At 30.6% G+C, this 13,117-nt stretch overlaps 3 protein-coding genes across 5 annotated transcripts; 2 read left to right on the forward strand and 1 right to left on the reverse strand.

Annotated features, from left to right (window-relative positions):
- The first annotated feature begins 252 nt into the window (after window positions 1–252).
- LOC107956867 (uncharacterized) lies at window positions 253–1,243 on the forward strand. Its single transcript, XM_016892355.2, has 2 exons — window positions 253–302; window positions 412–1,243. Exons 1-2 carry the CDS (start codon window positions 295–297, stop codon window positions 995–997), a joined length of 594 nt encoding a protein of 197 aa, XP_016747844.1. The 5' UTR covers window positions 253–294; the 3' UTR covers window positions 998–1,243.
- Window positions 1,244–4,435: 3,192 nt separating this feature from the next.
- LOC107954976 (protein FAR1-RELATED SEQUENCE 5) lies at window positions 4,436–7,955 on the forward strand. 3 transcript variants are annotated; one of them, XM_041116638.1, is made up of 4 exons: window positions 4,458–4,624; window positions 5,261–5,394; window positions 5,911–6,333; window positions 7,460–7,955. In XM_041116638.1, exons 2-4 carry the CDS (start codon window positions 5,377–5,379, stop codon window positions 7,679–7,681), a joined length of 663 nt encoding a protein of 220 aa, XP_040972572.1. In that variant the 5' UTR covers window positions 4,458–4,624; window positions 5,261–5,376; the 3' UTR covers window positions 7,682–7,955. The 3 variants fall into 3 exon arrangements, with proteins under 3 accessions (XP_016746158.2, XP_040972572.1, XP_016746160.2); XM_016890669.2 differs by lacking the exon at window positions 5,261–5,394 and having other exon boundaries at window positions 4,436–4,624; XM_016890671.2 differs by lacking the exons at window positions 4,458–4,624; window positions 5,261–5,394 and adding an exon at window positions 5,026–5,210.
- On the reverse strand, window positions 7,878–9,060 carry LOC121231825 (calmodulin-like protein 3). Its single transcript, XM_041116640.1, has one exon. The coding sequence runs from the start codon at window positions 8,480–8,482 to the stop codon at window positions 8,024–8,026; it is 459 nt and encodes a 152-aa protein (XP_040972574.1). The 5' UTR covers window positions 8,483–9,060; the 3' UTR covers window positions 7,878–8,023.
- Between the last annotated feature and the right edge of the window lie 4,057 nt (window positions 9,061–13,117).

Genomic DNA, 13,117 nt, shown 5'->3' on the forward strand with positions numbered 1-13,117 from the left:
ACAAACCCTTAAAACTAAAATCAGAATATATTGATTAAATTACAATGTAAGCTTCTACTAGGTAGCCTATCGAGTGGATCCTTGGGAACATTTCCTTTCTATATTATGTCTTTAACTTCTCTGGTTTATCAGAGAATAAAAAAAAGGTATCAAACACCCAGCTTTTCACTTTTTGATTATTATACTATCTTCACCATTATTTTACTTAAAAAACAAGGCACATGCTTGAATGAAATCTATAAAACCCCTTAAGCTAGAACGGCCAAATTAGACCAAGAAAAAAGGAATTCAGCAATGCCAAGGTTGGCTAATGGCTAGCTTCTCTTCCATGTCTCATTATGTTTACTTATACGTTAATTGTTTTGGTTTGTATGAATTTTTATCCATAGTTTTCTTTTCACTATTCTACAGTGGAACCGGCGATCTAGAAGCTTCCACCCCCACCGATGATAAAGGACCGTTGGAAAATCTGCGAGAAATTCACCAGAAAGCGTTAGATGACCTTGTGAACGTGAACTCGCTCTTCACGCTGGCCGTCTTCGTGGGGTTATCGATGGCACGTCAAGGCGAGCGTAGCCTCGAGAACCGCACTGAATGCGACGCGGATGTGGGGAACGCGAGGCGGCTGGTGGTGAACGAAGTGGTGTCGTTCGCTTGCTTCCTGTTGTCGAGCCTGGTAGCCAAGGCACTTAAAATCCATGTCACCATTTGCCAAGAAGAGGACTTCAAGAATACCCGTAACCAGAGTGTGAGATTCTCAATGCTGATGTTGTCGGTGTGGGCGTCGGTTTTCGGATGCATATTCCTTACGGTATCCATGGTGGATGTGATCCAAATCAAGGTGGGAAAGCTTTCTTGTAGGAGTGTCCATGCATGGAGGGCTGCCGGAGCACTGATTGCCATTGTGCTCCTTGCGCTTTCTATTTACGTCCCCTTTATGATGACTGCAATATTCACTTCCGTCAGGAATGTTCAAAGAAAAGTAGACAAGAAATAATCATTAACAATGATCATCATCATCATCATGTTCAAATATGCAATATTTCTTCTTTGTTTCTTAAATAAACGTGTGGAACTCGCTTAGGTAAAAGGGTTCAAATGGAGAGGATCTAAAGAGTCCATTTTTTATATAATTGAAGTGTTTTTTTTTTAATATTCTTTTCATTATAAATTTAGAGGAACATTATGAGCACTGGAATCAAAATTTAATCTATAATATCAATAAATAACATTTTTTATTTAATTTATGAGTTTGTATTTGATATATTGACTATATTTTTTTTACTATTTGTAAAATTATACTATACCGAGATTTGTCAACCCATTTAACCTTATTGGCAGTGTGCATGTGTAATATTTCAATTTTCGTACACACTTTCAATAAAGTGGGTATTGAGGAAGCTTGGTCATATATTGGTATAATGACATTTTTAGTCCTCTAGCTTTATAAAAATAAATGGTTAATTTAGTCATTCATTTCATTTTTCGTCTATTTTAGTCTTAAATTTATATTGTTTGTCAAATTACCCTAAAATAGACGATATGTTAATTTTGCTGATGTGGCATACATGTAGATTGCCACATGTATGTCACGTTAGCAATTAATTTTTTTAAATTAAATTTTTTATATTTTTATACTTTTTAAATAATTCTATTTTTTAATATTTTTATATTTTTTTGAATTTTTAATTTTTTTTAAAAATTAATTAATTGTTGAAATCACGTAGATATCACGTCACAAAATTAACAAACGTTAACTTTTCCAACCATTTAAGGATGGTTTGAAAAACAACGTAAATTTAAAGACTAAAAAAATAAAAAAAATAAATGAAAGATCAAATAAAATTTTTAAAAGTTAGCTCATTTCAATATAAATTTTGCAATCATTTTCATCTTCTCTCAATTTGATTTCTCCTTCGTACCAAATAAAATCATGCATGCGCATCATTTTATTTAGAAAATTATAAAAATAATCATTCAATTATTTTGTTTTCTATTATGGTCACTTAATTAAATGCTTTAATCACTCACTTATTAGTTGGCATTAGATGAGATGGGCTCATTGGGCCTATCTCATTGACTGAATATAATTATATGTGTTATGTAGACTTCTAACTTACACATTTGATTTATCCAACCCAACAACCAATTTTTTATTTCCAAAAATTTGTTTATTTAACTAATTAAAATTTAATTAATTTTCAAATTAAATTATTTTTTCAATCCAATTCTAATTTCATTAAAGTCACGAAGTCTTTACCGTACTAAAATTGATACAAAATTACGATAACTAATTAATTTAACTTTTCCTCAAACTTTAATTATTTAATTACAATCAATTAAATAATAATTCAAAGAAATTAATTTATTTTAATCTCTAAGTTATCTCTTACTCACAGCGAGAAACTGCATTCACTATAGATAATGATATGTTTTATCTATTTTTTAATGTCATTTTCATTTATCAGTTCTAATGCAATCTATATAAGGTTATGTTGAACTAACGGAGAGACTGATTGAACACGTATAATTAAGGTTCAAATAATTTGTAGTTAAATTCTGGCTAAATTTGAAAAATATGTCAATTTTTTTTAGTAAATATAATTTTTATATGTGTAATATTTATTTTTCAATCAATATCAAGAGTGTAGTAAATATTTTTGTATATGTATTTAAACTATTTTACATATAAACATATGATGTTTCAAATAATTAAATAAAATATTTCACATATAAAAATATTTGAAATATCATACTCACAATGTAGATGAAAAAACAATGTTATTTGAAATATTTTACATATTAAAATAATAATTATATTCGAAATAATTATTTCATTTTATAATATTAGAAATCACCATACCCACAATATACATGGAGAAAATAAATATTTAACATATAAATATTATATATAAAGAAAAATATATCAAAAAAAATTAGTTGATGTTTATATTATATATAAAGGGGTTATTAATTTCAAATATTTTTAATATAATTATATATGTAAAAAATATATTTTTATTATATAATTACATATTTATTATTTGATTTTATGAATAAAAGAGTTATTAATTAAAAAGAGTGAATTAAAAAATTGAAAAAAATATATATTTATTAATTAAAAAATTGAAACAGTATGAAATAAAAATTACAAATGTGTTTAGAAAAGGAGAATTAAACCTATATTTCAAGTAGGGATGAGTATTCAATCGAGTCGAGTCGAATCGAGTAAAAAAAATTTGAGTTAGTCAATTTGACGAATCTTATTTTAACAACCTAACTCGATTTGATTTTTTTCGAATCAAGTCAAAAAAATTCAAGTCAAGTCAAGTTGAGTTAACGAATCTTATTATTTATACTCAATGTTGCGTTTACATGTACTGGTTATTTAATTAGTAGACGAAGTATAAAATTATTTAACTACATAAACAATATAATGATTTTGCCTTTTTAACTTAATGGGTAAACATTTATCAAAACGACGTAGTTTTGGCTTTTCTTATTCGGATTTTGGATAACTCGAATTGTGTAATTCATATTTGAGTTAAACAGAAAAATTTATTTTTTTATTCGAGTTGATTCGAATAACTTGATTAACTCAAATAACTCGAACTATTTAATTCTAAATTTAATTTTTTTATCAAATTTTTCAAATCGAATTGAATTTTACACATCCCTAATCTCAATGATGAAATCATTATTATTTAATCATTTAAATAAGGAAGCTTATATGTTAAAAATCTTAATTAAAAGAAGAAGAAGAAGAAGAAGAAGAAGAAACATCTTTAAACAACATGAAATAAAAAATATAAATATGAGTGAAAATTGAACTTGGGACTTAATGACAAAATTACTAACACTTAACCCTTCGACCAAAGAAATTAATTATATTAAAAAAAATTGCAACTTAAAGGGAGAGAGTGCCCAGCTAGGTGCGTTTTCCTGCCAACTATGCAAAAAGCACACCTAGCTGAATACACTTTCACACTCTCTCTTCAAAAACGACTTATTTTCCTAAATAAAATTAAAAAGATCTAAAGGTCTAATTAAAAAAAATGGACATATAAACCTCATTTACCCTTAAGTTCCAACTTTTCAATTATTAATTATAATATTATTTAATTATTGAGTCAATCTACTAAAAACATCATGACTGAACTATCTCTATATATATCATTACGAAACAAATTTAACGTAAGTTTAGATGGACGATGCATTTATCTACAGTTAGTGTAAAAACAGTAATCATAATAAAATTAAATATTATAACAATACTATAATGTAAAACAAAAAAAATAAATTAAATACACTGCACGACACCTCACCACGCCATCCATCCAATCCCAACATTAATCACGCCATCCATCCAATCCCAACATTAATCAGCAGCCTCCAATTATTTTATAATATGAGCATCACTATCTTCTGCTATGTATTATATCTTTATTCTATGAAAAATAAATTACTAACGCATAGTAATCGAACGGTTGACAATCCATCATCTTCAAATCGAGCCGGGCCTTTGTATTCCTTTTCGCCTTTCGGCTGCATCGGATCAGAGAATCAATCGCGACTTTCAAATTATCTTCGGATGTCTCTCGGATCAGAAGAAACTCTTCATTCAGTAAGTTTTTCCCTCTAAAATTTCAACGCTGCGATTCTTATTTATTTATAATCTTCACTTAAAATAACCCACCTAGATTGCCTCCAATAATTCACTCTAATCTTCCTCTAACACACCCATCTCTTCTCGGAGTGAGGAAATACGCGTACTTCATAGGTAATTTTTATGGGTTATCTTTCTTTGAGGTTACGAATTTTAGGGTTTTTCTTGACAGAAACTATTGGGAAACAAATGCTTAATTTTGGAGTATTCGGGGTATGCAAAATTTAATGACGGTTTTTTTTTTCTTTTAAGGAAAATAAAATTGTAATTGTTGGTGTGATTTAGGAGTATCTGTCCAATGAATATAGTTAAGTTGGATTGTTCTGCCTAAATACCCTACCCAATCTGTTTTGTTGTAGTTGGATGGTGGAAGGAAGGAAGAAAGCCCTGTAGAAAAATGAAGGAAAGGGTTTTGTAAATGATTATGGTGATATTGATTTTGCAATGAAGATTGGCTAACTAATTTTATGGAATTTAGTTACCTATTGATGCTGCATTTGTTGTGCTCAGTTCTGGTTTTTATGAATATACCATTTTGGTGAAGGTATTGTTTGATGTCCCTATACGAGCTGCGTTTCATATTCTGTTATTCAGGTCCTCACTCAGTCCTCTAGACAAAGGAATAGACTGAATTCTACGGTTACCTCAGTTAATCATATGTCTCTTTGTTGTTACTGTTGCCAAGTCTTGGTTGAAGAACTGTCTAAATAATGGCATTCCAAATAACGGTATTGTTGTCATCATCCTATACTTTTAATTTGACACTTTCATCTAAGGAATTGGGTTTTAAGCATCCTCCTTAGCTTAATTAGTTTATTTCCTTTTCTTAGTCATAGCTGAAACCAAAACAGTAGGATCTTGAGCATTTCCTTGTTTCTTTCTTTAATGTCCATCGGTAAGTTATATCTTTTGTATGTTTGTGTAAATTATCACTTTCACTTGATTCTAGAATTATCTTGTTGAGTCCTTTACATCTTTGAATTTGAACCCATTCCTACTAGTGGTCACTGAATTAACGTGCATATCTTGTGGTTCATCTGACCACTTGAAAAGTTTTGAGAACTGTTTCTGACGTGTCATATGATTTGTTGCTAGCAAATTATTATAAAAATTATGATTTGCATAGCATGAAAAGGCACCATACTATTATTTTCCTTTTTAAATTATATAAACTTGTCATTTTGCTTGATGTTAAAAACGAGGTTAGAAGGTCTGATTCTTTTCTTTTCCTTTTTTGGTAATAGTGGGATTTGGACAAAGAAGGTGGGAAAGCAGACAGCTCAGTTGAAGAAAAAACAGCTGAACCAGAAGGAAGCGAAATCCTAGAACCGTATGTGGGTATGGAATTTGAATCTGAAGATGATGCTAAGAAATTCTACATAGAGTATGCCAGACGGATAGGATTTGTGGTGCGAATTATGCAGCGTCGTCGTTCGGGGATTGATGGAAGAACACTTGCTCGTCGTCTAGGATGCAACAAACAGGGTTTCTCTCCTAATCATAAGGGCACACTAGGACAAGAGAAAAAGCCACGTCCTAGTTCACGAGAAGGTTGCAAGGCAACTATTTTGGTTAAGATGGAAAAGACAGGAAAATGGGTTGTTACAAGATTTGAAAAGGAGCATAATCATCCCCTTATGATCACAACCAATGGATTCAATACCACGGTGAGGTTCTATAAAGTTCTATATAAGAAAAATACTTCTAATTGTTTTATATTATATATTATATTAGTCTCTCATTCCCAATAAACTTGTCGCGTTTTGACTCTTAGTCATCAATTTTTAGAACTTTGATAAAAAAATATAGTTAAAAAACTTTTTAGTGATTTTTAAATATCGTTAATTAAAATATTAAAAATAATAAGTCAATGTTAAAAAAAGTTTGACCACCCAAAAAAGTCAATTATGACAACTTAATTTGGACTAAGATAAAAGGAGTATATATATATATATCAAATAGAGTTTAAATGTCTTGAACTTTGTTTTTGAATCTTATACTTGAGATCATTGACTCTTCCTTTATTTTTGTTGTTTTTACTTTCTTTGCGCATTAAGTAGAATGTTCCTATTTCTGGTTTTCATGTTTTTGGCTTGGTGCTAATTGTTTGGCATGGACAATTTCAGCTTTATTATATAGAGGGCAGATATTTTTAGATAATTTAAAATTATAGAATATGCTGTGGGGTGGGTGAAATTTTCCCTCATTGAGATTAATGGCTGTGATTGAATTTTTTCGGTGACCAATTATTTTCTAGAATTGAACATAATTCCTGCGTAAAGCTTGTTTTATAATATATGAAGTATCAATGCTGCGGACCCCATTGGTTAAAGCTGGGGATAGATGATAATTTTGGTGTTACAACTTCTGCTTTTGTTCCTTTGAATTGGTCATCACTGAAAATGCCCCTGGAAGCTTTCTAATTTATAGATGTGTATAAATGAAAATAAATTCTCCTATGTATTGGACTAGGATATTTGATGTCATGCAATACGCTGCTTCTTGTTGAACTAGCTTCAGGAAGAGTATAAGTGCGCTGAGTGTATCATTAACACGCTTTCTGCAGAGTCACATTATAAGCTTTCTTTGGGAACTTAGGTGTTCTTCTCTGATAAGGTGAAGGATGATTCTTTGATTGTAAGAGTAGGGACCTTTTCTTTTCTTCTCTTGTTAGCCGAATGTAATTATTTGCTTGTGGTTGTTAAATATCTATATACTTGCATAACAGTATAACATTCCTCCGTTATTCACTGCTGCTGCTGGCAATGATTGGCTTTTTTTTTGAGTTTTTAGGGTGATAAGGACAAGAAAATTGAAGAACTCACGATGGAGTTAGCGCATCAAGAGCAATTATGTTCAGCTTATCGAGAAAAGTTGTTTGCGTTCATTAACAACGTTGAGAAGCAAACAGAAGAACTATCTTCAAAGATTGAAGTTATAGTAGACAATGTTAGGAAACTCGAAGCTCAAAGGCAGAGATTTACGCACCGTAGCGCAGGTAGCCTTGGTATTTAACTTGACCAATTAATGCTATGATTAGATTTGTATATTTGGTTTCTTGGAAGCTTTTAATCATGTACAAAATTCTTTAGGATCATTTTGTTTTAGTCAAGATGCTTAACATTTGACATTGTGCAATCAAACTAAAAAGCATCTTGTTAGATGAAATTGGAGCTTCATGATTCTCTTGTGGATTGATTTTGCTAGTAAAAAGGTGGAAAATAGAAATAGTTTTGTAATTTTGAACAATTTAGTTGTATGATTAGAAATTAGATACATTAATGTCAAACCAACATCTCTTAATATTTTCTATGCGTACATATATGCACACAGACATATATATATGTATTTTGACTATTAACTTGAACTTAAGGCAGCAAAGCTACCACCTTTCATCATCTGCTGGAACTCCTCGAAATTAACCCTACCATCTCCATCTGCATCTACTTTTGTTATCATATTCTTGCAATCCTCAATAGTTCTTCCCTGCTTCAACCCTAATGATGATAGAACCGACCTCAACTCCTCAAATGTGATGAATCCATCTCCGTTTTGATCGAAGACATTAAATGCTTCCATCATTTCTTCTTCTTCGTTCCTCTCATTCACCATCATTTGATACAATTCACCAAATTCATCGATATCTACAGAACCATCTCCGTTCACATCAATGTTATCAATGATTTGGTTTATTTCTTTATCGGAAAGAAAAATACTGAACTCCTCGAGTGAATCGCTAAGCTCTTTCTTTGTGATCTTGCCATCTCCATTCTTATCAAACATTTGGAACACCTTGCGAAGCTCAACTAGATCCATTTCTTTTATCAAACAAAACTAAACCCAAACCAAAATACACCACCTTAGAGCAAAAATGATAAGAGAGATGAAAATTGGACTATTGAGAGAGATGGGAAAGGTAATTAACAAGGAAAATCAATGGAGAATTAGTGTTGATTGTTGTTTACAATTGTGAAGAAAGAAGAGAGGGATGTAAAGGATGCACACTAAAACAAGCCTAACGAAATCAGTTGTTAATAAATAACAAGGTGAGAGGTTTTCCTTTTGTGGATGTGAAAAGCTTTTTAAGTTTAAAAAAAAAAGTGATAGAATTGGGCTAAAATTAGGCATCTGTTCGGTCATTTTAGATTAGTTCAAGAATTGGACCGTTAATAAATGGAGGCAAAAATGCTGAACACTTGGAGACTTGCCATGATGTCATTGCCAACCAAGGTAACATTGAATGGATTGAGGTTCTACTTACACATAATGTTTTCAATCACCTTACATAAAATCTATATACTTCATTGAGTTATATTAATAATCTTTTTATTTAAAAATAATGGTAAAAATATAGATTTAAACCCACACCAATTAGGTTGATAAAATCTTAAAACTTACCATTTAACCAAAATTTCATTTTAATATATTTTATAAATTTTTATTTTAATATACATAATTTACTATCACCATTAATTGTATATATTAATAATATTATTTATTAAGTTAATGTCACATATCAACTTGACACTAACTCACAATTAATGATAACATCACAATAAATAATTGTAATATATTTAGTACTGTTATTTTATTTTATTCACAAATTAATCTAAATATTATACATTAATTAATTTCAATATTTCTAGAATGAATTAAATATTTTATTCAAATCCGATTCAAATTAAATTGATTTTATTCTAGCTTTGTGTAATACATCCTTTTACCTTACTTTTTAACCTCTTTTTTTTTTACAATTAGTTTAATTTAAGAACAATCATATTTAAAATATCTATTACAACATTTTTTTCTTGAAAATAAAAATATTAATTAAAACTGAAAAGAGAATAATTAATATTAACAAAAATAAAAATAAAAATACATCATATTCATCCATCATTTTTTGCTAGTTCTATTTAATTTAGAGATCAGAAAGCGGAAAAAGAAAAAGAGCAGATTGTTAGCAATATGATTTCCAGTTCTCACCCATTTAATTTCACTAATTGAATTTGACCATAATCGGTTCTAAAGATGAGTTTAAATATGTAAATTAGTATAAAAACATAACAACAAAATTAGATACTTAAGTAGCAACACTGTAATGTAAACACACCACCCCAAGCACCCATCCAAATCCGCCCTAAATCCCATTCCTTCTAATGCTTTGGGTTTTCCATACATCATGTAAAGATCCATCTTTATATCACAATTCTTCTGCTGCTTCCTCCCATGCCTCTTCTCTTCTACCCAATGTTTTAATTTCAATTTGATTATTACCTTGTCTGGATATTTCCGGAGTAATGTTTACAATCCATATTGATAAGGAAAGAGCCCCAAATTACGGCACTTTGAACAACCCATCGCTATCCTTCCAACCCAAAATTTCTATGACCCGATCAGACGTAGCTAACAAACAATGATACTGCTAATCTAAAATAAAGATTCAAATCTAGAGTCTATTAGAAAAACAAGTTTTTATGGTGTATATCAACTAAATCGTGCTCATCAAGGGTACTTGATTCTCATAATTTACACGCTATTATGTTACAGGTTATGAACAATCACGCTTACCAGATCTCACTACTAGGCTTTTAGAAATGAAAACAGCTGTTCATGTTTAAATAACGCAAGGGAAAAAGAGAGAGAAATGTATTCCAACCATGTGCCCAATAAGATCAGTTAAAAAGGGATCAAATTGGGCGAGTAAGTCGGAAATCAAATGGAATTTGATGATATAGCAAACGAAGAAATTGCCTCAAAATAAATTCGTCTTTACGACGGTTTTGGGACAGAGTGCGTTTGCATTGATTTTTTTTCTCCATTTTTGAAAAAAATATAAAGGTGAATATACCAGTAGTAAAAGGGCCTGAAAAATCAGGGAAAATATATCAGATTCAGGCGAGTGATACTGGCTGAGAATTTAGATATCGCAAGAAATTTCAATTATTTGATTGAGTGGGTCGCCTCCATCTACACCCAATCAAGAAGCTGACTTGCTTTATCATTCCTTCAATATGAAAACACACGCACAAAACGGCAAAGGGAGGGACGCTACCGAGAACAGGATGAAAGATGAGGAGGTAGGATGCTATATATAAGGAATTGAAAATTAGGGCTAGGGTTCAAATTTTATTCATGAGGTTTTGGTGGTCGGAGTTTTCTTGAAATAACCAGAGGCCCAAATTTCCTAATTTAGTTTAGATTGAAAAGGCTGGCCCAAGTAAAATGGCCTTTTGCATTAATTTGGGCCACTACCAAATTTTGTTTGAATATATATTATTAATGTGTTTTTTCATTTGGCCCAAATTTCTTAATTTAGTCATCAATGTTTGCATTTTTCATTAATTTGGTTATTATTCTTTTTTTGAGTTAAATTTAATCTTTAAATTTTCTAAAAAGAGTCAAATCATTTTTTAATGAAAATGTTAACTAAAATATTAATTTTTAACGTTTGATAACTCCTATGACAGTCCATATATGCATCATACTAACATAACAGTATTTGTTTTAGATGTCACGTCAATAAATAATTCAAAATTTATAAAATACATCAAAATTAAAATTTAAAAAGCCGATTAAATCTTGACTTAATTGGTATGAAAATTGTTGCTAATACAATAGGACGTGAGTTTAAATGCGCTGAAACGCATTATCCTCCTATTTATGAGTTAAGAAGGAGATATAAGTAGTTCTAAACATTATGTCAAAAAGAGTAGATATGATCAAAACCTACGATGAGGTGGTTCAAAAAAATTTTAAAATATAAATTTTTAAAAAATTAGCATAAATTACAGTGTCATGCAAACTATCGTATTTAAAAAGTTAACATTTTAATTAATTTTCTCATTTAAAAAAACCTTGATTTTGACTCTTCTTTAAAGATTGAGGACCAAATTTAGCTTTAAAAAAAAGAATAAAAACAAAAATATAAACATTGACATTATAAGGTATGAAAATTTTGTTGGGCTAAAAAATATATTTACAGATTTATAAGTCATAGTTTTGAAGTAATATTTTTGAGCTATCAACGGTCTACCATTGGTCCCTCCATACTATTAATATAAATGATTAAATATACCATGAGAACATTAGCCATTTGCACCACAGGAAATTCATGAGGTGAATATGTCATGCAACAAATGATCTATATGACAAATAAAATTACTATTGAGATGACAAAGCAAGGTTCTCATGTAGCATAAGTGGTTTTGAACAATATGACTACGTAAAAAAGCTTTGTAGAAGCAAAGTGAGCATCAGCAGTACATACTTTTGCAGCTAAACAAGCAGGTGTATGCCATTTCGCAAATCAATTAAACATTCTCCTTTCTTTTTAATTTCTCAAAAATGCTAGAGGCACCATCCAAAATCTTACAACCAAGCTAAACAAGCAGGTGTAATGCCATTTCGCAAACCAAACTAGTGCAAAGACACAAGTCCTCCTCCACTACACTCTCAGACAGCTACATTGTTGAGTGAGGGACATCCAAGCCATTTTACCTGACAAAAAACATTTCCTTTTTCCTCCACCATTCTCATCTAGTAGAACATTAAACCATATCTTGGTCTTGGAGTTCACATGCTAGAATTGAAACAACATTAATAATTATGGCCTTCATATCTATAATATAAAACATGTTGAGATCTACTTTGGGAAAAAATCTGGAGTATCTTGAGATATATACATTGAAAACCATCAAGTAAGCTGCGTACATAGAACCTAATGGAACTCAAAGGAGTTCCAATCAAATGCACCCCTAACCAGTTAAGAGTCAAAAGGATTCCATTTTTACTGGGAAATAGTAATTCATATTAGTATTAGCAGTACAAATCCTGAATCATATTCTTCTCATCTTATTCTTTCATTTATCATAAGCCAAATCTTTCAACTTCAAACAATAACTGAAGAAAAAGCACTGACTGGTACAGAAAAACTAAAAGTTCCCAAACTCTCAAACCCTTTAGTGGAAATAAAATGCATCTAAAAGCTGGCCTTTAGCTTGGAATGCACAAGTAATTCAACTTATGGATATTTTAGCTGAACTTCTTTTGTTTGTAACCTATAATATTTCAAACCATCAGATATTTTAGCTCTGCTCTGTACTCTTGAGACATAAGCTAAGCTAATCTTGAAGGGGATTATTGGAGATAAACTATCAGGTGAACTATTTGAGGCAGTAGGTTTTCTCGTGTTACTAAGATATCCAATACCCATCATGTGAAACGAAAATGCAATTTCTGACATGGTCATGGACTAGCCAGAGAAGTGTAAGCAGTCTGATGCTGTACTTATCCAATTTATTCCATGCATGGAGTCACCAAACAAAAACACTTCTTTTCTCATAAAAATTAGACCATGTTAAACCATATGTATAACCTATAATCATTTGCAATTTAACTGGGCTCTGAGGAAGTGATCAAACCTTTAGAAGTAATGAACCAAAAGTTTCCATC

Source organism: Gossypium hirsutum, chromosome A07, assembly GCF_007990345.1.
Source record: "Gossypium hirsutum isolate 1008001.06 chromosome A07, Gossypium_hirsutum_v2.1, whole genome shotgun sequence".
NCBI lineage: Eukaryota > Viridiplantae > Streptophyta > Magnoliopsida > Malvales > Malvaceae > Gossypium > Gossypium hirsutum.